The sequence below is a fragment of the Lynx rufus genome, unplaced genomic scaffold (genome assembly GCF_022079265.1).
Source record: "Lynx rufus isolate CCGP_SWC_20201006 ecotype Redwood Valley unplaced genomic scaffold, mLynRuf1.p SCAF_12, whole genome shotgun sequence".
NCBI lineage: Eukaryota > Metazoa > Chordata > Mammalia > Carnivora > Felidae > Lynx > Lynx rufus.
Window position 1 is genome coordinate 20,389,477 of NW_025814826.1, and position 27,009 is coordinate 20,416,485.

Here is a 27,009-nt window from a genome sequence, read left to right on the forward strand (position 1 = left end):
TGGTTTCCATATGACACCCAGTGCTCATCCCAACAGGTGCTCTCCTCAATACCCATCACCCACTCCCCTCCCTCCCACTCCCCATCAACCCTCAGTTTGTTCTCAGTTTTTAATTTTTAAAATTTCTCTTAAAAATTTATGCATTCACACTGTTGATCACCAGAATAAGAGTTAAATACATTGTTTAGACATCAGTTTCTTGATGTTTTGAATAATATTTTCTGGCAGTTTCTTCTGTTTCATAGCCTGAGTATATGGTACTTGGCTAGCTTCCATCTCATTAAAACTCATGCTATTGAAAGGATATCAGCATTTCCACTGAGAGTTATAGTAGTATCAGTTTTAGCAAAACCTCATCTCATTATGTAAAACTATGCTGGATTAAGAGTGAGGAATTTGCAAACTGTATAGCTTCAAAGTAATTAGTGAGTTGTTCTCGGCTGCCCCTTGGATTTTTCTCTTTTTGGAAAAACATCAGTGCCTGGAGACTTGAATTTGGATATTCTACACTTAATGAATGACAATTTTCCATTCCTTGTTAACACTTCCTATAGAATTATATTTTAGATATAAATATAAGTGAAAATTCCTGCACTTGCCATTAATGTTCTTTCAGTAAAAACAATATTTTTAAATTTCTACTAAGGAAAAGCACTGCTAGGCTTTTCCATGATCTTTATGTGGCTGTTCTTTATAAATAAGTTCAATTCAAATTTATTTTTTAGAGTGAAGTTATTGAGGGGTGCCTGGGTGGCTCAGTTGATTGAATGCTGACTTCAGCTCAGATCATGATCTCGCGGTTTGTGAGTTCGAGCCCCACTTGAGGCTCTGTGCTGACAGCTCAGAGCCTGGAACCTGCTTTGGATTCTGTGTCTCCCTCTCTCTCTGTCCCTCCCCCCTCCCCGCTTGCAGTCTGTTTCTCTCTCTCTCTCAAAAATAAATAAATATTTTTTAAAATTATAAAAAAAAGAAGTTATTGAGAAATGTGCTGTGATTGAAATTATGAAGCCATTTATATATCACTAAATACATCATATATTTCTTTTGAAATAAATGAGAATCAATTGCTTATTTTTTATAACACTGATAATTTGGTAACTGATATCATTATGATATTTATACTACATTTTGATACATATGTATGTATATACGTATATATGTACTCACATATTTGTATATATGTTTAAAATTATTTATGATTTGTAAAATTAGTGTGGTAGAAAGTAGTTAGCACAGAAACTTTAAAAAGTGACATTATCCTTTCATTTTAATTTATTAGGTGACATAAGCTATTCTTTCAAAATATTATATTGGAACAGAGATGTACCTATCATTTGACATAGTAGATTTTACAGTCAATTAACAGTCTTGCTTTCTGTACATGAAACAGTAGCCACATGCAATCATGTGCTGACCTGTCTGGTTTTGAGTTCAGCCATACATTTTCCAAGGGAAGTTTGCACAGGTTGTAGTGCTTAGGCAAGGCTTCATGGAAGATGCGGGTACACTTTAAAGAGAAGAAAGAGTTGCTGAGGCAGAGAGCAGGGCTGGTGGCTTGATGAGAGCCTCAGCCTAGAGAACAGGTGAGAAGTCACAGCACAAGGAGGAGGAAAGCAGCAAACAGTGGCAGGGCCACAGGGGAACAGAGTGGAAAATGGCATTGTTCGATAGGAGTCGGTTTAAAGAGAAGCGCTAAAGCAATCCTCTATGTTTTCCCCTGATTCATTGGGGAGCTAACAAAGGCTTTTGAAGTAAGGAATGGCCTGATGAAAAATGTTGAAGGAAGAGTCAGCAGGGTGTGAAGAGAGCAGTGCCAGACTCAAATAGTCGAGGGAGGGAAGGAAGGAACACCCAGGTTGCAGAGGTGTCTGTCCCAGGGCACGTGGTGTGCAGGGTCAGAAGCATCACCCTGGTAGATGAACTTGTGTTCCTCTGTGTTCTGTGGAAAGACTACACCATGTTCCTTTTAAAGTAAGCCCAATATTTTATTACTACAAGTTACATGTGGCTATGGTGATTTTCTTTACCTGGGGTGTGGGTAAAGGGTAATATCATTAGTGGGAATGTGGGGTCTTTTAGGCTGCAGTGCTGGGTTCTCTTAGCTGATCTCAGTCTGATTGTGGAAGAAGGGAGAGTGTGAAAAGCTTATGCTTGTTTGTGATATTGGCCCTGTAAAGTGACCCATGCGGGGAGGGGGGTCTATGTGGACATGTGCAACTTGATCTTTTTTTCCCACCAATTTATCATATTTTCTCAGTTGGTTATTTTTATAAGTAGTAACAAGGGATTATGGTATAATTATGAACTAATAATTTTTACTTCCTTACTAATTCCATTGATACTTATCTGACATGTATTAAAAAGTTCTGCTACTTTATATAGGATATGAACATGAACTAAATATGTACAGATAAGAAGAAAGGTACACAAATTCCTTTTCAAAACAGATGGCAGGGCGTCTGGATGGCTCAGTTGGTTGAGCATCCAACTTCAGCCCAGATCATGATTTCACGGCTTAGGGATTCAAACCCCTCGTGGGGCTCTGCACTGATAGCTCAGAGCCTGGAACTTGCTTTGGATTCTGTGTTTCCCTCTCTCTCTCTGTCCCTCCCCTGCTCTCTCTCTCTCTCTCTCTCTCTCTCTCTCTCCCTCTCTCAAAATAAATAAACATAATAAAATAAAAATAAAACATATGGCGATTTCCTGATGGGGGAAATCTTCTGCCATTTGAATCCTTATTTTATCAGAAATTGTTATTATTAACAGGATTATGGCACACACACACATATCATATATATATTATATATATTATAACATATATATTATATTATAGAGTAATATCTAACATAATTCTTTCCTGGCTCAAGTATAACTTGGAATTTTTTTAAGTTTATTATTTATTTTGAGAGAGAGAGAGAGTGCAAGCAGGGGTGGGGCAGAGAGACAGAGGGAAAGAGAGAGAATTCCAAACAGGCTCTGCACTGTCAGTGACGAACCAGATGTGGGGCTCGAATTCAAATCGCGAGACCGTGACCTGAGCTGAAGCTTAACTGACTGGGCCACCCAGGTGCCCCACTATAAGTTGGACTTTTTCAAGACCCTCAATATACAGAATCATTTGAGAATGCATTTTTGGAATAGTCAATCTGGTCGCAGATACCTTGTGGTGATTTTGGAGCTAAAAAGACTACAGGCATCATGTCTGCCTCTACTCAGAACTCACCAAATAAAATAAGGCCATTTGAGAAAAAACAAAGAAACAAAAAACAAGTACAGTGCCACAAAGTTATTTCTCTAAACCACCTTTAACGTTTTGTGTCTCACCTCCTGTCCACCCACCATTACTATTTAGTGACTGTCAGGGAGATGAATGAAAAGTGTCACTTTAAATTGGTGCAGGTGCTGACTCAGGCCTTTGTCATATGTTTTTTCATTTTGAAATCTTTGCTTTGCAGACTGTCATGCCAGTAAATGCTGGATACAAGTAACATCACTATTCCCTACCTGCTATTAGGCAGAACTGCCGTAGAGGGTTTCCTGTTGACATTTTCAAATCTAGCATGACAGTGTAGCCAAAATGATGGGGAGACCTAAAAAAAGACAATGTGAATTCATACTCAAAGAAAAATTTCTTCTTCCTATATGGAATGATGTGGTTTTAAAGAGTGCACATTTTTCAGTTTTTCATGAGCAAGGATAATGGATTGACATTTATTTGTACCTTTCCATTTATTAAAGATTAGGTAAATGTGTTCTTGGTATGTTCCATTGATTTGTTCTGATTCTTCCTGTGTGGTTCATGAAACAGCTGAAAATTGTTCGGTGGGGATATACTTTGCTTTTGAAAGCTAGAGTAATATTTCAAATGAGTATTAGAAAGGCAAAATGAATCTGACACCTTGGATATTTGATTATTGAGATGAAAATTCTTTTACACGTTCTTCTTTTATTGCTTTAGGAACTTTAACAATATTTTTGGACATAGAGGAAAGGAATGTTAATCCTTCAGATGTTTAATTTCATGTAATATATTAATATTAAGAGTTAGAAGTGTTTTATTCCTGAGCACTAACTGCATTTAATATACAAACATTTGATTTTTTATTTTTATGTTCTTCATTTCACACATTTAAAGCGAAGAAACTTTTAAGAACCAATGGTGTTGGAACTTTTGTGAATTGTATGGTTGTGTTGATATAATTTATATATTTGTTGTTCACCTTTACCCCCATTAATTTCCAGCTGATTTCCATAGTAGTGGACACATTGTTATCAATGGATGGAAAATACATAACACAGCAAAAAATAAATGGTTCGTGTGCATGGCAAAAACACCTGAAGAGAAGCACGAATGGTTTGAAGCTATTTTGAAAGAAAGAGAACGGAGAAAAGGTGGGTGTATGAATTGGCCACTATTACACTTTTGTGAAGATTCTACCTTAGCAAGAAAGCAGACAATGGGCAGAAATTATGAGAAAGTAAAAAGGTGTGTGATGTTCACCTGGATTTTCCAAGTGAGGTAAGACCCATGCTAAAATACTTTATGGATACTTCTAATAGTATCACTGAAAGAAAAGAAAAACCTTGTATAGTTAGTGAAATAATTATGTTGTGGCCAGCAGTGTCTTTTAAATATTATGTTAGCCTGTTGAGGCTGCTATGACGGATACCACAGGCTAGGTGGCTTATAAACAACAGAAATTTATAACTCACAGTTCTGGAGGCTAGGAGCCCAAGATTTGGAGTCTGATAAGAGCAATTTTCCAGTTCCTAGATGGCCATCTCTTCACTGTGTCCTCACATAACAGCAGGGCAAGAGATCTCTCTGGGGTCTTGTCGGTAAGGCCATTAATCTCATTCATGAGGACTCCACTCTCATGACCTAATCACTTCCCAAACACCTTACCTCCTAACACCAGCACAATTAGATGTCAGGTTTGAACATATGAATTTGGGAGGCATGCAAACATCCAGTCTACAGCAAATAGTTTCGTTTGGTTTAAAAGTTGTTAAATTTTCTTTGCACCTTATTCTTGCCATTTCTAAAGCATCATCTCAGAGTTTTCCTGTAAGAGACAAACTTGCATAGTATAAGGCAGTGTTGTAGGGCCTCCAACAGTTGTTCTCTATATATGTAACAGTACAGTGAAAATCTCTAGACCAAATATGTTAGTGTCCTAATTATAGAATAAATCACTTGGGATACACATTAACTTTTTACAATGCCGTTGACTATAATGCAAGTCAATAAGGAGTTTGTTCACATGAAGAGGGAGGCCTGGTTCAAAATTGCTTCACGTTTTTAGCAAGATTCGCAAAAGGCACTTGATCTGGCAGTATTCAATTGTGTGACGTTTATCTGCAATTACGCACATTTCTTTAATTCAGCTAAGAAATAGAAATGCTTGTGCTACTACTAATTTCTTTACCCAATAATGGATAAGAAACAAGACAGTATGTATTCCTTTTCCCAGAGACTTAGGAATAAAATATCCCATTGCTGATGAAATTTTGAAGCACAAAGAACCCTTTCTTCGATCTTCAGAAATTTTTCCTTGAAGAACATACAAGGCTCCTATTTCGATTAAAATATTCATAGCACACATTTATATGAGCATTTCCAAAGCATTTTCAAATACTTAACTCCTTTGATTGATCTTGGATGGAGAACTAGTTAGAAAAATTTAAAACATAGATTATGAATACCGAATAGCTGATCCTTTCAGTTTTGTTGAATCCAGCAATCAATTCAAATAGCATAGCAAGTCATTTAAAAGGTAAAATAAATTTTTCATCAAGTTGAACCTTTATTTATTTTTTCAGAATGGCTGTGCATACAGATAAACCTAAGGTGAAAAAGGAAGGGAGGAAGGAAAGGAGAGAGAAAGAAAGAAAAGCAAGCAAATAAGCATTTGTATAAATTTGTTTATGTGAAGAGGCTCTATTCTTGATGGAGTATTCCCTATTACTGACAAGTGGTAATTGCCCCTCCATTGTAAAAATAAAATTTTCATAAGAAAATTTGTAGCCAGAAAACTAAAAATAATTCAAGTATTTCTTCTTCTGCAACAGTTTGTCAGTCCCGTCCAAACGTCCCAGATTGTGGGCGTTCTCAGGCTTTCAGCTTTGACCCTGCTCTCCTCTAAGATAGGTCCTTGCCTGGGTTACCCGTCCCACCAGATCCCCATCAGCATCTACACTGCCACTTCGTCCATCTCTCCTGAGCTTCATACGCATGTGTTCTGCTGGCTCCTGGACTCTACCTGAACGTCCAAATTCAATATGCACAGTATTGGATGCCTCCTTACCTGAATCCCTTTTTCAGAAATGCGTCTAACCCCCCACTCCCCAGTTCCAGGCTTTCAGGTCAAAAGCCTAGAAGGCATCCTGATCTCTCTTATCTCCATCGTGCCTGCATGTAACCCTTTGCTGTATCCTATCAGTACTGCTCCCTAGATATGTCTCAGCATCATTCTCTTTGCCCTGTAGCCCCTGCTATTGTCTGCAGGGTTCAACTTGCCTGAATTTTTGAGGCTTCCTCCTAATGGTCTCCCTCTTTTTAAACCCTGCCCCCTTCACTTTGTTCCTGTATTGTCATCTGAGCTTTGTTTCTGAGGCAACAAAACTTTCTTTCCTGTACTGCCCTGCTTTACCCCTCCCTCTGGTGGAAACCCTTACATGCTTCCCTGATACCTCAGGGATGAAGTATATGGAAACTACAGTTGAGCAAGGTCCCTAACTAACCCGCCAGTGTGTCCTGTCCTCTCATGTAGGGCCTGGAGCTGTGCCCTGTGCTGCTTCACCTCAGGTAGCTCTTGTTAACTCTCTCTCTTTCTCTCTGGAAATACCGTTCACCCCTCTGCTTTTAAACATTGGTCTTCTGTGAAACCTTTCTTAATATTTCTGTGTAGAGGCAAGGTCCTCTGAATATGCCTTTATTGTATCACAGTTTCTCCTTTAAGGCTGTTTCCAGGGCCAGCCGGTCCACTTGTGCTGATCTAATTCTGCAGAAGGGGTGCAGGGAGCTTGAGGTACAGCTGCTCTTCCTCCAGTGGCCAAACCATGTGCCTTTGGGCACAGTTTACACAAGGTGCTATATGGCCCTCGAGATCCTGTCTTGACTGTCTCCTTGGTATCCCAAGAGCTTCTTGAAAATCAGGGTCCTAGCGTATGGAGCTCTGTGTCTGCAATCCCCTGCATGTGGTAGACGTGAAATAAATGTTTGTTTAATGAAGGCATGAGTGAGTGAGGAGACTTTCAGTACCCGTCCTTTGTTTCATTTCTGATAGGTTTAAAATTAGGAATGGAGCAAGACACCTGGGTAATGATCTCCGAACAGGGTGAGAAACTTTATAAGATGATGTGCAAACAAGGAAATCTGATCAAAGACAGGAAAAGAAAACTGACCACGTTCCCTAAATGCTTCCTTGGAAGGTAAGGTTGGTAGTCTAGGTGCATGTATTTCTTTCATGTTTCCACTATCTCACGTGTTAACTTTCCTTTAATGATTTGTTTTTCTTTAACAAATATTTCTCTAAGCATTTTTGAATATTTCTTTGCTATCAACATTTCCTAGACCGTAGGGGGGTGAAGGGGTGAAGGAATGGATCTAGAGCCAGAAATCATACAAAACTCAAGACATCTATCCATTCATCCATGACTTCAACAGTTTTGGATGTACTGTGTTCCAAGGGCGAAGCAGAGGTTGGGGTCAGGCAGGGGCTGGCAGGCAGGCGGGTTTACCTATAGGGGACAGAGTCTGGCAAGGATGTGAGTACAGGGCCTACGAGTCAGAGAAGACTGGAGAAGTGAAGACACACAGCCTAAGCTGGCAATTAATTCAAAACTTTGACAGCTGGGCTCAGCATGAAGGCCTATCGATGAGGAGTCTGGAAAAGTAGGTCATGCAGTGAGCCTGGCACAGAGCAACAGGCGGGGAAGTCACCTGAGCTTTTCACATAGATTGGCTGTGTGTCCTTTGGTTTCTCCAGACAGCTGTATGTGGGAATTCCTGCTGGGTTCGGCCTGCAGGACTGAAGGGAAGGGTGGCCGCCTTCAGGTACCGCTGCTTAGGCCAGGCCCTATGCTGGCTTCTTCCTATACGTTATTTCTAATCCTCAAATACATACATACAAATAAAATCTTTATATTTTTTAAAGATTCAAAACCCAGCCATCAGGGAGCATACCGTGCTCACATTCATATAGCTAGTAAATGCCAGTGTCAACTCTCTAAAAGTAGTTCAGAGCCCAGACTTCACCATCAGACTGTCTCCATGCAAATCTGCTCCTACCTCTGGCTAGTTGAGAGATTTGGGAAGTTTAAACTTCCTTTTCCTCTCTAAAAATGGAGATGATTGTAGTGCTTACTTGCAATACATACCAGAATGCCTTCTTGATTAATTATGTAGACACAACAAAATAGCCATAGATCACGCCAACTCCCAACCCCATGAGAAGAATATAAGCCAGGAAACCCTGGCCTGCAGGGCAGCATGGGGTCTCTTCTCCAGTGAGCATGGTCCTCACAGCAGACCACCCAACTGCCAGCAAGCTAGTGTGGCTATCATCGGTAGGCCCCCAGGTGACAGCTTTTGTGCAAGAGCAGATGTGAGCCCACCTGCGCTTGGAAACCTCAATGCTGCAAAGAAGATACTCTTTCTTTCCTTCCTTCCTTCCTTCCTTCCTTCCTTCCTTCCTTCCTTCCTTCCTCCCTTCCTCCCTCCCTCCCTCCCTCCTTTCTTTCTTTCTTTCTTTCTTTCTTTCTTTCTTTCTTTCTTTCTTTCTTTCTTTCTTTCTTTCTTTCTTTCTTTCTTTCTTTCTTTTCTTCTTTTTTTAATGTTTATGTATTTTTGAGAGAGTGCAAGCAGGGGGAGAGGTACAGACGGGCACAGAGGATCTGAAGCAGGCTCTGCACTGACAGCAGCAAGTCTGACATGAGGCTTGAACTCAGGAACTGCAGAAGTCAGACACTCAGCCTGCCAACCCAGGTGCCCCACAGAGACACTATTTCTTATTATAACCTTTTAGGCATAACTTCCCACTTCTCATAGGGACATGCCTACTTATAAGAGTGTCACTTCAAGCTATGGCTTCTCACCAGGTATTTATTAATATTCCATTTACCCGTCAGGGGTCATTTTTACCATAAGAATGCTGCCTGGCAACACAGCTGATGCCCTGCCTTCATCAGGTTCTAGGAAACAGAGCTAGAAAGTTAATCCAGGGTCGTGTTTTCCTAATTGAAAGAGCAGGGTTTTGTTAACCCTTTACCCTGACCATAATGCATGTTAGTTGCAATGATTGATTGTAAGCCTTCTCCAGAGCGCCTGGTACATAGGAGAGACACAGTAAATTTTAGCTGTGTTCATTGTGGCTTTTTCCACAACAGCACGCTACCTCTGTGTTACAGCCCAAGGTGGAGATTGTTTGTGACTGGATTACAATCCTTTTGCAGAGCGTTAATGGGATCTCCTTGTGATTTGAATAAGTCCCACAGTAAAGCCACCCATTAACTTCCTTTCGTACCCCTTCTCTTTTTTTATCCTATGCTCCTAATTTATAGAAATACTTAAAAAGTGCTCTTTTCCTGATTTTTTGACACATTCAGGAATCTGCTGACATCAGAACAAAATGATGCTTTAGCTGCATACCAAACAGCACAACTCACCTGTCAGCCACTGACATTTAATAAGTGCTCAAAATGTGCCAGGCACTGTGGCCTTTATCATTTATCAGCTCATTTAATCCTGTGACAGTGCTATGGGGTTGATATTCTTACTATTTTTGTGCTATTGAGGACAAAACTGAAGTTTTACTTCTGTTTAAACTTTCTTTTGGATGGCTCCTATTTAATAAAAGAATTAAAAGCATTTTAACAACTTCTTCTGCCTTAAAATGTACTTTTTAGTCTAGATACCCATTTTTAAAATTTCATGTCCCTCAGTTATTTGACCGTAGCCATATGCATTGCTTTTGGTTTTCAAATAAATGGAAAAGTAATTTTCGACATTTTCCATAGCTTGGCTTCTCTGACCTCTGTGCAAAATTAAAACCATTCTAAAATGTATTTGTGACTTTATGTAAGAGTTCAGATGTTAGGTTTTTATAACATGAGCACCATAAAATATTTTATTGTAAAACATTACTGTATCTAGTGTTCTCCTAATGATACCACATGGCCATAACAATTACCATGACCCAGCTGGTGCTCTCCTGTATTGCAAAGCATCATCCTACTTATCTGTGATATCTGGGACTCCTCTTCCCACCCCAAAATGGTGACAGATGTGAGTTGTGATCCTCTCTGTCCTTCACAGCCACAGCAGATGTATGCGGTGGACAGTTCTGATGGATTGTTTTGTGCTGGAGTATTCCTTTTGGATGACAGTTTAGATACAACAGTGAATTTACTAGATAATTTTAACATTTGAAAACAGTATAGTAAGACTTTCCTATGGCTTTTGGTGTGTATTAATTTTATATTGCTGCAAAATAAGTTACCACACACCTAGTGGCTTGAAAAAACTGCCATTCATTAGCTCATAATTCTCTAGGTCAGAAAGAAGTCCAGGTGAGCAATACTGGGTTGCCTGCTTAGGGTCTCACAAGGCCAAAATCAAGGTTGTGGGTTGGGCTGAGGCTGGGCCCTCATTTTAAGGCTCTGAGAACAAATTCACTTCCAAGCACATTGAATTTGCTGGCAACTTCAGTCCACAGGATTCAGTCCTCTGTGGCTGTAAGTATAAGTCCTATTTCTGTGCTGACTGTTGGCCAGGACCACTCTCAGTTAGAGAGTCAGCTGACTTGGGATTTAAATTTCATATACAAAATCCATTCACAGCACTACCTAGATAAGGATTTGATTACAAAACCAAGGGATGGGATTGTTTTTTTTTTTTTAATGTTTATTTATTTTTGAGAGAGAGCGAGCGAGCAGGGGAGAGGCAGAGAGAGAAGGAGTTACAGAATCCTAAGCAGGCTCCATGGTTTTAGCTGTCAGCACAGAGCCAGACGTGGGTCTCAAACTCGCAAACCAAGAGATCATCACATGAGCCGAAGTCGTACATTTAACCAACTGAGACACCCAGGCGCCCCAAGGAATGGGATTCTTGATGGGGGTGGGGGGTAAGAGGACATGTTTCGAATTCTGTCCACCATATGGGATATGATTTTTTTATTTTTATTTTTTAGTTTTTAGTTTTTAGTTTGCCTTCTTGGAGTTTCAAACACACTGGTTCTCTGTGCCTGAAAAGCCACATTCCAGACAGTCTGTTTCTTATATATTAAATCATTATTATTCTGTCTGTTGGATATCTTTAGGGTCTCTTATATTCTCTTTATAGTTAAAACTACTCTAAAATTTTCCATCTGTGTTTATTAGAGGTCTCAGTAAGTTGAACAGTTATTAAGTATAGTTTAGGTAAGCTATGGACATTTGTTTCCTAGAATAGAGTAAAATTTAAATAATTTTGGGCTTTGCATGTGTGAAAAAATGCATGCTGAAATGCACTGCAAATATTTTTTTATATTTGAGACTCCTTCCATAGCTGCTTGATGAAAGCATGGTACAAATAGACTTTCAGAGGAAAAAATTAACTTTCTCACTGGATTTCTATTGCAGTGAATTTGTGTCATGGCTGTTGGAAATTGGAGAGATTCACAGGCCTGAGGAAGGGGTTCACTTAGGACAAGCATTGTTAGAAAATGGAATCATCCACCATGGTAATTCTTTTATGAAATTATTAATTATAAAATATTAAAAACTAAATTATTCTGTTTATCCACAGATTGCATGATTTCATTAATCAATTTAACGTAGAGCAGATCACCACATTATAGGATGCTTATGTGTTTTTAACAACATATTTGAGTGACTAATAAATACAGAACTACATTTCAGGGAGTATGGGGTATAGTGATATATTTGCTAACTTTAACATGAACGACTACAACACAGACAAGAATTAGAAATACAGGTAAGTGCGGGAGTGTGGAGGAAGGAATGGCAGGTTCTCACTGGAGTATTTGGGACTGCTTCATGAGTGAAAGGGCATTAAGGTTGCACAATGTAGAGAGTAGAACTCTCACAGGGACAGAAAGACAGAAGGATGTCCCACCCTGAGGAATGGTATAGGTGCTTAGGCATGGGAGTGAAAAGTTCATGGTGGCCTCTTCAGGAACTAGCACAGAATGTCACATGGCAAGAGAGTATACTTCATGGATGAATATTTGGAGGGAGGATGTGGTGAGAAAGGTAGGCACATCTGATCCCAGAAGATGTTAACTCTCTGGCTGTAATATGGGGGGCATATTCTGAAGGAGGTGAGAAGGTGATGGACACTTTTAGGCAGAAGAGTGGCCAGAACTTGGCTTTAGAGTCCTCAGATACAGCAGCGTGGAACATGGAATGAAGACACTTGGGACACTGCGGAGAGCCCCTTCCACCAGGAGACCCCAGCCTTTCCCGGCACTGGGAGGTTGAGGGCTGTGTTCTTGGGCATGATGAGAGTGGTCCATTGGGGAGATTCTGGTGAAGCTGAAATAGCATGTCTGATAACTGTTGGATGTGGGAGATGAATGAAGAGCAAGATGAGGTTATTCTGAACTTTCTATCTAGATGGCAGGGATGATTATTCAGGAGGAGGAGGGTGTGGAGAAGATAAAGGGTTTGCAGCAGGTTGGGTATAAGACATCCACAGGGGAGTGCTCAGTAAGAGGTTGGGAATGCGTGTGTAAAGCTCAGGGTAGAGAGAGATCCAGAGACAAATTTGGGGATCATTTTGAGAGAGCACCAGATTGCTGAGAACATCAATAACAAAGAAAGAAGAAAGCAGTGATCATGGGAGTAAGAAGTAAAGCCTGAAGAATTTCTTAAAAAAATTTTTTTTTTAATGTGTATTTGTTTTTGAGAAAGACAAAGTATGAGCAAGGGAGGGGCAGAGAGAGAGGGAAACTTAGAATCCAAAGCAGGCTCCAGGCTCTGAGCTGTCAGCACAGAGCCCAAAGCAAGGCTCAAACTCGAATTGTGAGATCATGACCTGAGCTCAAGTCAGACGCTTCACTGACTGAGCCACCCAGGCACCCCAAGCTTGAAGAATTTCTAATGCAAAATGTGGGAGAAGAGAAAAAGAGGTAATTGTGAATAAATATGGCTATTGAGCTAAGGTATTTCAGTGTTCATTTTTGTTTTTAATTAGAGTGGCGTGAAAATGAGCTAGATTCTCCCAGTTTTTCCCCACCGCACTGGGTGCCACCGATGTAATGTGCCACCACCTATCCAGATAGAAATCATCTGGAATTCCTTTTTATCCCTCATGCCCTCAAACCCTGTGAACTCTACCACCAAAATAGGTCCCGAACCAGACCACTTCTCTCCCTTCCAGAATCCCACCTTCCTCCCAAGCACCATCTTCTCTTTCCTGGCTTCCACTTTCGTCCACCATCCCTATGGTCCTCCTCTTCAGATAACAGCTGAAGAGACCTTTTAAAACAGATGTAAGATCAAGGCATCCTCCTACTTATAATCATCTACTGGAGTCCCATTAAACTCAAAGAGAAGTCCAGAACCTCTTACCGTGGTCTAGATCTCTTACCATGGCCCATAAGGCCCCACATGATAGGGCCCCTGACTTCCTCTGTGAGTCAGCACATGGTATTATACCTAACTCATTACACTGTGGCCACTGCAGCTTTCTGTTTCTCCCTTGAACACTCCAAGATGACTGTGTATTTAGGAACTTTGTTCTTGCCATTCTCATTCAACAATTATTTATTAGTTCCTAATATATGCCAGGGACCTTTCTAGGTGCTAGAGATACAGCAGAAAATGAAATGATAAAAGTCTCAGTATTCATGACTCACGTCTTCAATGACATTCTGACTCATCCCATTATTCCAATAAACTGCGTTTTTAATTTTTGAAATTTTCTTCATGAACTTATCACTCGCTAAAATTATCATGTTATTTTATTTATTTATTACTTCTCTCTTTGTCTCCCATACCTACTCTAGCCACCAATCACAATATAAGTACCATAAGAACAGGAGTCTTGTTAGTTAATATATAGTAAATACCTGGAGTGCCCATCACATGTAGATGCTCAATAAATATTTGCTCAGTAAATGAATCAATGAATAATTATATTTTGAGTAAACAGATAATACCGATAAATTATATATGATTTTGTACTTGATTCTTTAACACTATGAAATCACCCTTTAGCATCTAGTATGCTAAAAAGCATCATCCAAAAACTTATAAGTAAATATCAAAAAGTGTTGAGCTACATGACTTTCCTCTCTGCTGCTGCTTTTTCCTTTCATCAAAGCCCACGTCCGAGTGTATACTTGGGTCAAAAAGGGAATGTGTTTTGTCCTGTCGTCCATTGAAGCTCAAGTAGGTGGAATGTAGAGAGGTTTTGCATACAATCATTGACCTTCAGAAATCAGGAGATTCCTTTCTCATTTAGACCACGTACTTCCAGGGACTATGTATTACCAATAGAACAAAGAAGGGAAAATCTGTTGATGATCACCTTGGTTTATTTTTTTCCCTACCAACTCTTTCCTTCATTCTGCATGTAAGATACTCTGCTAGGTGCTCTAAGGTATGTAAACATGAACTAATGACCTTTATTTCTTATGGTCTAGTAGTTTTTTTAAGCCTAGCCTTTTATCCTCTTCTCCAGGCAATCCAGCTATTGACCTATTTCCTTTCAGAAAGGCAGAAATCTAATAGGATGGGAAAATTAACTTTTTTTGTTTTACAGAGAGCACTGAGAAGGAAAAGTATTGGTTAACACTAGCTGCTGTAACAAATAAGTTTCAATCTAGTGGCTTACATTCTAGAAGCTACTTTGTCACTCAGGTAAAGTCCAGCCTTTGGTAGATGAGGTTGGGTGTTCTCCCCCACACAGGGTTTTGGTGTTTGATAAAGGCTCACTGATCTTCAGTGCAAGGCTCTTAAAGGTTGCCTTGAAGGAGTGGTGGAGTTTTGTTTTGTTTGTTTTAAATGGGCCTGTACACTTTCCATTGTGCCTTTTGTGTGCATGTCCTTGGGTGCAACTCAGTTATGTGGCCACTCCTTACTTCTTGCAAGAGAAACTTAGAAGTGTAGTGTAGCTGCATGCTCAGGAAAGACAAAAGCTAAACCAATTTGTTAAACAGTGATCCAATTTCTGCCACTGAGGCATAGCTCCCAGATCAATATAAGATCTATGGAATTATATTAAAGACAGAGTAATCATTATATAAACTTGTCAGTGTTTTATGATGATGTCAGCATATAATAGTCATAAAAATAACTTTCAAAATTTCTATTTCAGGGGCGCCTGGGTGGCGCAGTCGGTTAAGCGTCCGACTTCAGCCAGGTCACGATCTCGCGGACCGTGAGTTTGAGCCCCACGTCAGGCTCTGGGCTGATGGCTCAGAGCCTGGAGCCTGTTTCCGATTCTGTGTCTCCCTCTCTCTCTGCCCCTCCCCCGTTCATGCTCTGTCTCTCTCTGTCCCAAAAATAAATAAACGTTGAAAAAAAAAATTAAAAAAAAAATTTCTATTTCAGTGGAGGTTTTCATGATTGTTAATTTAAGTTGTTAATTTGAGTGACTTCAAACCATTATGAACTAGAAATAAGAGGAAAAAGATCTTAAAGTTATCAACAATTGATGTTGCTATTTAAATTTGTTTAAAAGACTTTAAAAAATGCAATATTTTTTACTTCTATGGGATTATTACTATTTATTTATTTATTTATTTGGAGCAGGGGAGGAGCAGAGGGAGAGAGAAAATCTTAAACAGTTTCCACACTCAGGACAGAGCCCAACTGTGAAATAATGACCTGAGCTGAAATTAAGAGGCAGAAACTTAACTGACTGAGCCACCCAGGTGCCCCAGATTATTACTATATTTTATTTATTTTATTTTTTTTTTATTACATTTTTTTTTTCAACGTTTATTTATTTTTGGGACAGAGAGAGCCAGAGCATGAACGGGGGAGGGGCAGAGAGAGAGGGAGACACAGAATCGGAAACAGGCTCCAGGCTCTGAGCCATCAGTCCAGAGCCCGACGCGGGGCTCAAACTCACGGACCGCGAGATTGTGACCTGGCTGAAGTCGGACGCTTAACTGACTGCGCCACCCAGGCGCCCCTATTACTATATTTTAGAGTTACACACTAATTTTGTCATGTTTTCCTGTTTTGACTATGAGGTATCTTATGATAGATTAAAGTATGTTACAGATTTTATTTGCAAAGCCGGAAGAAGTTAAGGTGTGGGGAGAGGATGTCCTTTGAAAGGAGCTATTAGGTTATTTTCAAGCCATCCTTCCACTCTTGCTTTCATCTTTCATCAAAGGTGATCTAGGAATTGTATGATAATTAGTTACTTATTTGCATAGTGCATTGGGTTCTGGAAATTGAAGATATAACTCTTATGGGTGGAATTTTACTGACTTTACAATGACAAAGCTGTTATTACTTTGCCTGAAGTCAAGAACAACTACTCAAACATGTTCATGTTAATTGTAAGTTAGTGCAAAGTAGAGTTGAAATAATATTTATTAAATATCTTTATGAACAGTCTTTTTGTGTCTTATCTGTTCTTCTGTTCAAAACTGCTGGAAGCTCTTGAAGGAATTACAGAGTTCCATAGAGAGGGAACCACCCTTATTTATTCTGTTAAATGCTTCTCACAATATTTTTTTAAGTTTTTTTATTTTGAGAAAGGGAGAGAGAAAGAGAGAGAGAGAGAGAGCGAGCAATCAAGGTTGGGGCAGAGAAAGTAGGTGAGAGAGAGAATCCCAAGCAGGCTCCACACTGTCAACACGGAGCCCGATGCGGGCTGAAACTCAACGGTCCATGAGTTTGTCACCTGAGCTGAAATCAAGAGTTGGAGGCTTAACCGACTGAGCCACCCAAGAGTCCCTCTCACAATATTTTTAATTGCTTCCCTCTAATGAGAAAAAACATCAAGAACATAAGATTTTTTTATAAGGGATATCAGAATGAGAGAATTTCAGTCCTAATCAACTTATCCCCCAACTCAGACACCACTTTTCTCCAATACCATTTTGAAAAGGAAGAAGGAGATAAATTCTGGATTAAAATTTATTTTGAAATTTCAAATGCAAAGTTTGAAATTATAACAATTGTTTGTCGCAGTTTGATTTTAGTGGCCTGTACTATTATTTTTATCAGGATTTGGTCAGTGGTGATGTTAGATTTGGCATACAGAATTTTTGTTGCTAAAAGTAATCACCCTTTTTAAGTGTCCGAAATTAACCTGTACAGTCCCCCCCACAACTAGGGGTAAGAGAACATATTATACTATTTCACATTAGTAATTTTATTAGAATGGAGAAATATGAGCCATACGTGCTAGTTTTATTGGTATGTGGTTCCAGCTGCATTCTAGTGGAAATAGAGTTCCTAAAATAAAGTTGAATGGACCATCTGTTTTAAAGAGAGCATGCAAAAAGAGTTGACTGTTATTGCCATCATTAACATTGCTTATATTGTTGAGAACTTCATAAAAGCAAAGCCCAGCTATACCAGGAATTATTGGGTTGAGGCAGCATATGCTTTCTGTATGATATGCTGATAATACTTTCTTGTCTGAGTCTACTATTTACATTATAAATGCTTAAGCAAGAATTCAGAGACCTCATTCATTATATCCGGTGGTGTGTGAAGTTGGCTTGTACAAACTTAAGAGAGCTGGTAATTAAATTTCTTAAAAATTTGCAAGCTCGTTGTGAGGCACAGCTATTATTAAAAATTAAATAAATAGTACATAAATTGTATTAGAAACGAAGTTCATAAATTATTTTAAAAATCTTTTAGTGTTTATTTTTGAGGTGGGGGCGGGCAGAGCACAAACAGGGGAGGGGCAGAGAGAGAGGAAGACACAGAATCCGAAGCAGGTTCCAGGCTATGAACTGTCAGCACAGAGCCTGATGTGGGGCTTAAACCCACGGACTCCAAGATCGTGACCTGAGCCGAAGTTGGATGTTTAACCGAGTGAGCCACCCAGGCACCCTGAAGTTCATATATTATTAAAACTCATCACTTCTTAATTGTTGTACTACGTTTTCTATGTTCTTGGTGTTATTTTTCTTCTATCTGTTATTGTTGGTGTTATTTAAAATCTATTATTTCTGTGTGATGGAAATCGTAAATAATAATGTATCACTGCTCGTCTAACTCTGTGTTCAGTGACTTTATTATGGTAGTTTGAAATTGACCAGTGTGGGATTATTTAATACCACAGAAATTAGTGAATACTACAAATCAGCACTTCTTCTCTCCCACCATCAAGAAAGCCAGTTGTTAAACATTTACCAGGGTATCCCTAGTAATATCACTGTATCGCATAGTTGCTTAAAAGATGGCATTAAGCAACCTTCCCCATAAGATAACTTGAACTCTCAACAACTCATAAACCCATTTTCCATGTTCAAGAAGTCGGGGGAGTGCAGTTGAGTGCAAAACTATTCACTGTTTTTTTTAAGGCAACAGCTAAGAGTTGCAAATTAACCCAAGATGAGTTGTCAAGGTCACAAGAGTTTGCCATACAACAAAGCACTCCATTTTGAATAGAAATTTTAAACCACCACTTCTTTTATTGTGGCAGGAGACATTTGGGCCCAATGTTTCCTTGAATTTTGAAATATCAAGACAATCATTTATTTCAATGAATCTTAGGAGATAAAAATGAGAAGAGGTAGATTGCTGAGAAGAAATAAATAACTGGTCTTGAAACAACCCATAAGATTTCAAAATATGTCTCTCAATATTATTTTTCTTTCACACATGCTTTTTTCTTTTTGGCTTGATCTGGAAAAAAAGATGCCAAAAGGCTGTGTTGTCTTTCTTTCTTTGGCAGCAGTCCTGTGTCGATCTGATGGCTGCAAGCCATGCACATAGTTTGGATAGGTTGGGGTAAAATAGCTGAAACTTCACGTGTGTATGTATGTGTGTGTGTGTGTGTGTGTGTGTGTGTGTGTGTGTGAGATAAGTCGTTCGGCTTTCTTCTGGATTCACCAAATGTAGTTCATGGAAATTAATTCTGACAACTTTTTCTCCCCCTTCAACATTTTTAACAAAGATAAAGGTCAAAGTCTTCCATCTAATCGTGAAAACAGAGCTTGTTGCAGCAAATTATCTCTTCTGCAAATGTTGCATTCCCTGTAAATAAAACATTTAAATATAAACTCTTTGAGGTTTAATTTGAGGTTTTTTCTTTCCCAAAGAAAGTCTTTGTTAGACTGTGTGTAAAATAATTTCTCCTAAAAAGAAGAAAACTTGAAAGGAAGTTAAATAGGAGTCTTTATGAATATGAAAGTCTTATCTCAAGGATGAAAGTGAAGGATGACCGTTCTCATTTCTGCTGAGAAAAAAAAAAATAAATGACATGTAAGAATAGCATTTCTCAGCTTAAGAAAACTGTTGAAATTTTGGGATAAGTTACATATTGAAATTATATAATCTACTCCAGAGTTCCAAACACAGGATAAATGGTCAAGATTGGTGTATGTGTGGTCTTGGCCTGTTTGCTGTGGGGTAAAACAGATAAATACTAAAATTCACTTCTAGGACTCAGAATTGAATTATAACCCACGAATTAGATTATCCGCTCTTTAAAGGGCCCTTTTTGCTTGACTTTGTGGCATTGTGGAGAAATAGAAAATACAACTTTGTATATTTATATAAATAAAATAATACACTATACACGTGCAGCATACTATGCTGGTTGAATGTTGCTAAACTCTATTTCCTAAATCATTATATGGAAACTATAAATGTATCATATAACAAAATCTTATCATGAATCTTACTGAAATAGTATTACTGTGTTAGGAAAACAGAAGTTTTTAGTAAAACTCCAACAATGTTTGGGAATTTGTATTTTATAAATTTGTTTGTATTTGCCACTTTTTATATTGTCAGTATTTTAATATATTGTTTCTATGTTTTTAGTTACTGATAAGCATCAATTCAAGCCAGAACAGATGTTATATAGATTTCGCTATGATGATGGAACATTTTATCCAAGAAATGAGATGCAGGATGTGATTTCAAAGGTAACATCCTCTCCCAGAACCTTTTATCAATAGCAGAATTCATGTCATACTTTACCAGGATGAAATGCTTTTGAGAGACTTAAAAGAATTCTTATGCCATAGAAAATGGCATAGGTAAGCAAGCCTCTCAATTCTTCTTGCTGTTTAAAGAGTTTTAGGGTTCACTTTTTTTGTTCTCTTCTGTAGTTCTAAATGGAAGTAATGAAATTGCATTACTCAGAAGATCGTATACATTGAAAACAATGTCACATGTAGTAACAAGTGGCCATTATACTTGAATAAGTTAAAAAATAATGTAAATATATAAAATTTATGTGACAGTTTTGTTTGCACACTTGACAAAATTTATATTGACATATAATGAATGTGTAGTATGAGGTATTGCTACATAGATTTATTTTCTACTTATGTCTGTAAATTTTACATTTTAAGAAAAATAGTTTTAAAAACCCTTTTTATTGTTTCAGTTATATTATTTTTCTGATGTAGTATAATAGTTGAATAACTTTCAAATTGGTAGAGATTATATAGTGATTCCAGAATGTTTACGGTGGATTTATTTGTCTTACAATTTCATTGGTCTGTCTTTGAGTGATTTTCCTTGTTTTTGACATATCTTTATTTTATAATAGGGAGTGAGATTATATTGCCGTCTCCATAGTCTGTTTACTCCAGTGATAAGGTGAGTCTGATTTCTAACTTTTGGACAACTTACAGGGAAATATTTATGTTACATATTAGGTAAATATCCTTCAGTTGGAACCTGTTGGCTTATTTTGTTTTTCTTCCATAAGTGAAAAGTTTACTTTTAAAGATTATTTTAAGTAATAACTTATCTTAAAATATTCCTAAATTTTCTGAGGCTCCATTTATGCAGTTTCTTCCATTCTTTTTATTCTGATTTCTAAAATTATTTGCCATTAATTCATACTAAACTACAGGTTTGATAATGAAATAATCCAGAGTTAATATTTAGTAAGTAATAGTTGACTGGGAGAGGATTTGGAAATACTATGATTACTGTATATTGTTTTTTTTTCATTAAATTGTATAATCGAAACTTGGATGTGTATTTTCATAATATTTCCTTCTAATACTTTTTTATCCAAAGAAAAGATTTTGTACTTGAAAGTTAAAAATTATTTTGGAGTTAATAAGTAAAATTTTATGATTTTGTTCTCAACCATGATTTTCCTTCTGAAGAGATATGCCTGTCTTTTTGTAGTGGAATCATAATTAATTTTCAGTTTATGTCTTTAAAAAGACAGCAGAAAACTGAGTTTTTTATTGTTACTAATAAAAATGTTCAGGAGTATTATTGTATTTTTGTAACATATACACTTAAAGAATGTAGTGTAATGTTACACTAATTTCCAATGGGCAGATATCATTCAGAGTTTATTAACTGAAGCTTAATATTCACATAGAACAAAAAAAATGGATGTATTATTTCCACAATGAATGAAGAGGCTTTTCAGTTCGTGGCTATGGAATCCAAATGTTTGATGTGCCATGTTTCTGTTTTTCATTCTGGTTTCCAATTCCAAAGAAACTCAGAGCTTAAAAAACAAACAATAAAATTCAGAAGTTGCTGTTTACGTGTAATGGAATGCCCACTAATGTTTTATAGAGAACATGGTGCAGATCCTGGAGGAAGAAACAGAATCTTGCCCATCACTTCTGAAAGTGCCCTGTTCACGTTCACAAACAAGTTTTGTGAAGTGAAAAGAAGTGAAAACGAACCCATATTTATGGATTCTCTGCTAGGTTTCTAGCAGACACCCTGCAATTATTTTGGATAACTTAGTACTAAAAGATGGTTACTTCACTCAGTACTAATTGGCTACTTAAATTTGTTTTCCTGCTAAACTAATAAAAAGCAATAGTGGTTACATTTTTCATGTCACCTGTGTACCTAGGTACATTTTGTATGTGAGAAAATGTACTCTGAAAAGATCTCTTAGCCGTAGGGGACTTCTTATCAAGAAGGTTACCTTCCGTACGAGCTGCTATGAAGGAATTATTCTTTGGCTAGAAATGACAATTGTTTATGAGTTGTCAAGGGAGAATTTATTGGAAAAAAAAGCCATACAACGGATGGAATGTATGATAGTCATGCTTTTAATATGTGTGAACTCTGCTTACAAAAAGAAAAATTGCTTGGGTGAAGAATTCACAGGTCCACATGTGGTTTGTAATAGACTGAGTGCCCTTTTCCTTCTTATTGATGCTTATGGAAACCAAAATGAAATGGGTACTGAGGTATCAGAAACATGGAGATAGATTTTAAAAGAGTTTTTTAGTGTTTATTTATTTTTGAGACAGCGTGTGGGCTTATGTGTGGGGAGGGGCAGACAGCGAGGGGAGGCAGAGGATCTGATGTGGGGCTGCAAGTCACAAACCGTGAGATCGTGACCTGAGCTGAAGTTCCATGCTTAATCAACTGAGCCACCCAAGCGCCCCTAAAAGGATTTTTTTAAAAAAGAATCTGCTGTGATTACTGGCTAACCTAGTGTTTTTATTACTAAAATCTCAGAAATTTCAACCATATTTGAGGGACTTTTTTTTTTTTTTTTATGAAAGTGGATAAAATGAGGTAAGCATTAATTGTAAATTGCTGACGGGCTGAAGAACTGTGAACAGAGCTAGTAATTATTTATCACTTCAAGTTGTTTGAGGTTTGGATCTTTTGACATTTTGAAAAGACTGTCATTTTCCCTTTGATCCAGCCCTGCAAAATGAATGAATTATAGATTTCTGCCCTTGGGGCCCCATTCTGATCAGGAACACTTTGTTGGTATCTAACTTAACTTTGAGTGATTTCTCAGATCTGAGAAGTCTACTGAAAGGATAGGCTGATGTACAGTCGGCTGGTTCCCTTGGTTCCCTGGGGATGTGGTGTCACTTGTCCGTGCTCTGATCAGACAAAATGAATGACAGGGTTCTCAGCATGTTTACCTCAGGACAGCCTTGCTATCTGCCACTGCAGCTGAGCCGAACGAATAATCTTCTCGTGCGAATCCAGCCTTCCTGGAGAATTCAGGAATAAAAGGGTTGCTTTATTCTCTACATTTTGAGGACTTGTGTGTGTGTGTGTGTGTGTGTGTGTGTGTGTGTGTAGAGTCTATCTTGTTTTAAGGGAAGAAGTTCTATTTTGTTATTCTTTTATTAATGAGATATTATATTTCTAGCTATGTTATTATCAGATAATAAAACAGTAATAATCTACTTGGCATATAAGAAAATGTCAAAGAAGAAATGTCCTGCTTTGATATCATTGTGGGTCTCTTCTGATATGAGCTAATGGAGGAGTTTTCAAGTGTTATATATACCTTGTAAACCTCTCTTATTTGCACATAATTTGGACAATAGGTTCAGATTGTATAGAATCTTCTGTTGCACACTGATATTCAATGAAATGTTTTCCTGTGCTTACTTGTCCTCTTGCTTAATGGTTTTGGCTTCTGTTTCCTTTGTAGAGATAAAGACTACCATTTAAGAACCTACAAATCTGTAGTCATGGCCAACAAACTGATAGACTGGTTAATTGCACAGGTAAATAGATAAATAGAAGTTGCTGAGTTACTTTCACTGCTGCTTTAAACTTTGAGATGGTTTAGGAACTTTTTTTTAATCCCAGATGGGACGCAGTGAGATACATTGGCCAAGTGTATACAGCTAATATGAAGCAGAGTTAGGAGTTGAATCTAGGTAATCTGACTTCAGAGTCTTCAAACTTGATTTTTATGTTATATGGTTTCTCAAGAGGAAGATGTTCCTATTTTTAAAATATCAACTGAGATCCATCAAGAAAACTAAGTGTAATTTGAGTATCACTGAAGTGTACCTATTCACATACACTGAACTTTCATGCAAGTGTGTATTCTATTTTGAAGTTAAGATTTTAGATTAAACCAATTACCTTTAGATAAAAACTAATTCACATATCCAGTGGGCTTACTAGAGTCAGAGCCTTTTATAACATTGTGGTCAATACGTGTCATTGGAATTGGTTCTGTACCAGAATTCTAATTCTGTATCAGAATTAGGGTTTCACATAGAATTCCCATGAACTTGTACTATATGTTGACTCTGTGAGAAAACTGAAGAAAGTTGTTTTGTTTTGAAGCAAAATTTGGTGCTTAATAAATAAAGTTCTGACTCCATGGAAATCAATGAGCAAACAATATTTCTCTTTTTGGCTTTTTTTTCTTTTCTTTTCTTTTTTTTTTTTTTTTACTTTTCAAGTGTGAGCATTAGAAGAATAGAATAAGCTGCTCAAAAGCTGGACCAGGTTGCAATTATTTTTTTTCTTCAGATTTTCTTAAGGGTCTGTTACAATAATGTCTTTAGAAATTCTATGTAGGAGAAATTGGGACAATGGACTGGGACTTCGGTAACCTAGCATCTGATGATGGTTCTGCTGATACATAGTTTTGCAAAGTTGGACAGGTCACTTAAACTCTCTGGATTTTATTTTCACAAGTGTTTATTACTACTTACTGGAATTATTATCTAACAGAGAAACAGGCACAGGGATATTAGAATAACTTGTTAGGACTAACAACAGATACTTTAAAACAAATGAGTGGACAAAACATACAAAACATGCATTGTACATGAATGATTAGAAGCGTGAAAGCAAGGATGAAAATAAGCACAGAGTTCAGGCAACAGTAAGGGGCCAACCTGACTAGGAAGAAATAAGATGAGACAGCACTTTATAACCACAAAACTTACAACTGTAAGGTTTATACATACATACACACACACACACACACACACACACACACACACACACACACGTATTCGTATATATGAATATATTCTTAATATGAATTAATTCTTAATATGAATAAACCAGAAGTTTTCTAGATAAAAACATATGAGAAGGTTGTATTGGGCTTTCTTTATTGCTTCAGTTGTATGATCTGATTATTTTCTCTGCAGGATAGTGACAGAGAAGCTTGCACATATAGGCTCAGCCAGACAACCTACTTTCAGTGTCTTACAAGTCATCTGACAGTAGTTGATTTCTTTAGGTGTCCTTAAAGAACAAGGCCAGGAAAGTGACAGCACAGATCATGCACAATGATTTTTCATTAATTTTATTTAGTGTGTTTTCAGTATTTGGTTATTTTCTGGCTGCACAGTTGGTGTACAAGATTGAAAAAATAAGAGAAAGGGATCATTTGTAGTAGCAATAAACTTAAGTTAACTTATATATTTTCATATTTAAACACTGTGGTTTTTCTCAGGAAATATTAAATCTTTGCTTTTCACTTAATGTCAAAAAAAGGTATTTTCATAATCAAGTGGATAAATATATCTATCTGTAAATCTATATAGATATATAGCAATTAGGTACATTCTGGGCTTACAAAAGTAATGTATGGTGTAATAAATGAATGGCTTTGTCAGTGTCATGCTGGGAATGTCAAATGAGTTAAAGACAGAACAAAGCCTTTAGTTGCCTATTAAGTTGTGGTATATTTTTATGTGGTTAACAGGGGGATTGCCGTACCAGAGAAGAGGCAATGATATTTGGCGTCGGACTCTGTGACAATGGATTTATGCACCATGGTAAGGGATTTTTATCCTAGGAGCTTACAGATGTATTTCACTGTTTTGTTTTTGTTAGGACCCTGGGAGTATCTCAGTATTAAGGCATTTCAAGATGAACCAGCAAAACTGTGCGAGTCTTGCCACTTGTCCATGCTGGATCACCACATCTGCATTCAATTTCACCACTGGTGCCATTGTTACATCTAGTTACTATTATCTACCAGTTGCCATGACTTCCCTTCTGTTTTTCTAGACTGATTCCAGAAAAGCAAAAGCTTCAACTAGAAGTTTTGTTTTTTTTAAAAATAGCTTTTTTTAAAAATTGAAATAATTTTAGATCAGACTTGTAGTTCTTTTGAATGCCGGTATATTTTTAAATAATTAAATACGGGACACCTGGGTGGCTCAGTTGGTTAAGCATCGGGCTTTGACTCAGGTCATGATCTCACAGTTTGTGAGTTCCAGCCCTGTGTCAGGCTCTGTGCTGACAGCTCAAAGCCTAGAGCCTGCTTCGGATTCTGTGTCTCCCTCTCCGCCTCTCCCCGGCTCACACTCTGTGTCTCTGTGTCTCTGTCTCTCTCTCCCCAAAATAAACATTAAAAAAATTTTTTTTAACGTATATTTATTTTTGAAACAGAGAGAGACAGAGCATGAACGGGGGGAGGGTCAGAGAGAGAGAGGGAGGCACAGAATCTGAAACAGGGTCCAGGCTCTGAGCTGATGGCACAGAGCCCAACGCGGGGCTTGAACTCACGAACCGCGAGATCATGACCTGAGCTGAAGTCGGACGCTTAACTGACTGAGCCACCCAGGCGCCCCCTAAAAAAAATTTTTAATGATTAAATGAGAACCTATATGGTGGGTAATTATTGTTCTTTTTAGAAAAAAATCTTTTATTTATTTGTTTTAAATGTTTATTTATTTGAGAGAGAGAGAACAAGTGTGTGAGTGGGGAGAGGGGAGGGAGAGAGAGAAACCCAAGCAGGCTCCTCACTGTCAGTGCACAGCCCGACGTGGGGCTTGACCCCACCAACTATGAGGTCATGACCTGAGCTGAAATCAAGAGTTGGACACTTAAACAGCTGAGCCACCCAGGCACCCCAAAAAAATGCTTTTAAAATGATCTCAGAGGCTAAAATTCTAAATCTCTAGAAAAAATCTGTTTCATTTTGTGTAGTAATTAAAGATTTTCTTTCTTGTTTGATGACTTCATTCCCCCTAAATTTATAAAAATAATGAGACTTAGTTTTCCCTCTCTGTTCATACCGTCTTACAGATTCCACAAACCCAAACAATCTTTTTCACTGCTTTTGTATGTTTATAAACAGATACTGGATAACACTTCTGCCTGTTTGTCAGTTAC

At 37.9% G+C, this 27,009-nt stretch overlaps 1 protein-coding gene across 1 annotated transcript in view; it reads left to right on the forward strand.

Moving 5' to 3' along the window:
* Positions 1-27,009, forward strand: part of PREX2 (phosphatidylinositol-3,4,5-trisphosphate dependent Rac exchange factor 2) — a 291,402-nt gene that overhangs the window by 118,007 nt on the left and 146,386 nt on the right. Inside the window, exons 9-15 of the mRNA XM_047073746.1 lie at positions 4,243-4,392; positions 7,290-7,434; positions 11,623-11,723; positions 19,978-20,081; positions 20,714-20,763; positions 23,561-23,636; positions 25,592-25,664. Of these exons, the coding sequence (XP_046929702.1) occupies positions 4,243-4,392; positions 7,290-7,434; positions 11,623-11,723; positions 19,978-20,081; positions 20,714-20,763; positions 23,561-23,636; positions 25,592-25,664 (699 nt within the window). The remainder of the gene's footprint in view (positions 1-4,242; positions 4,393-7,289; positions 7,435-11,622; positions 11,724-19,977; positions 20,082-20,713; positions 20,764-23,560; positions 23,637-25,591; positions 25,665-27,009) is intronic.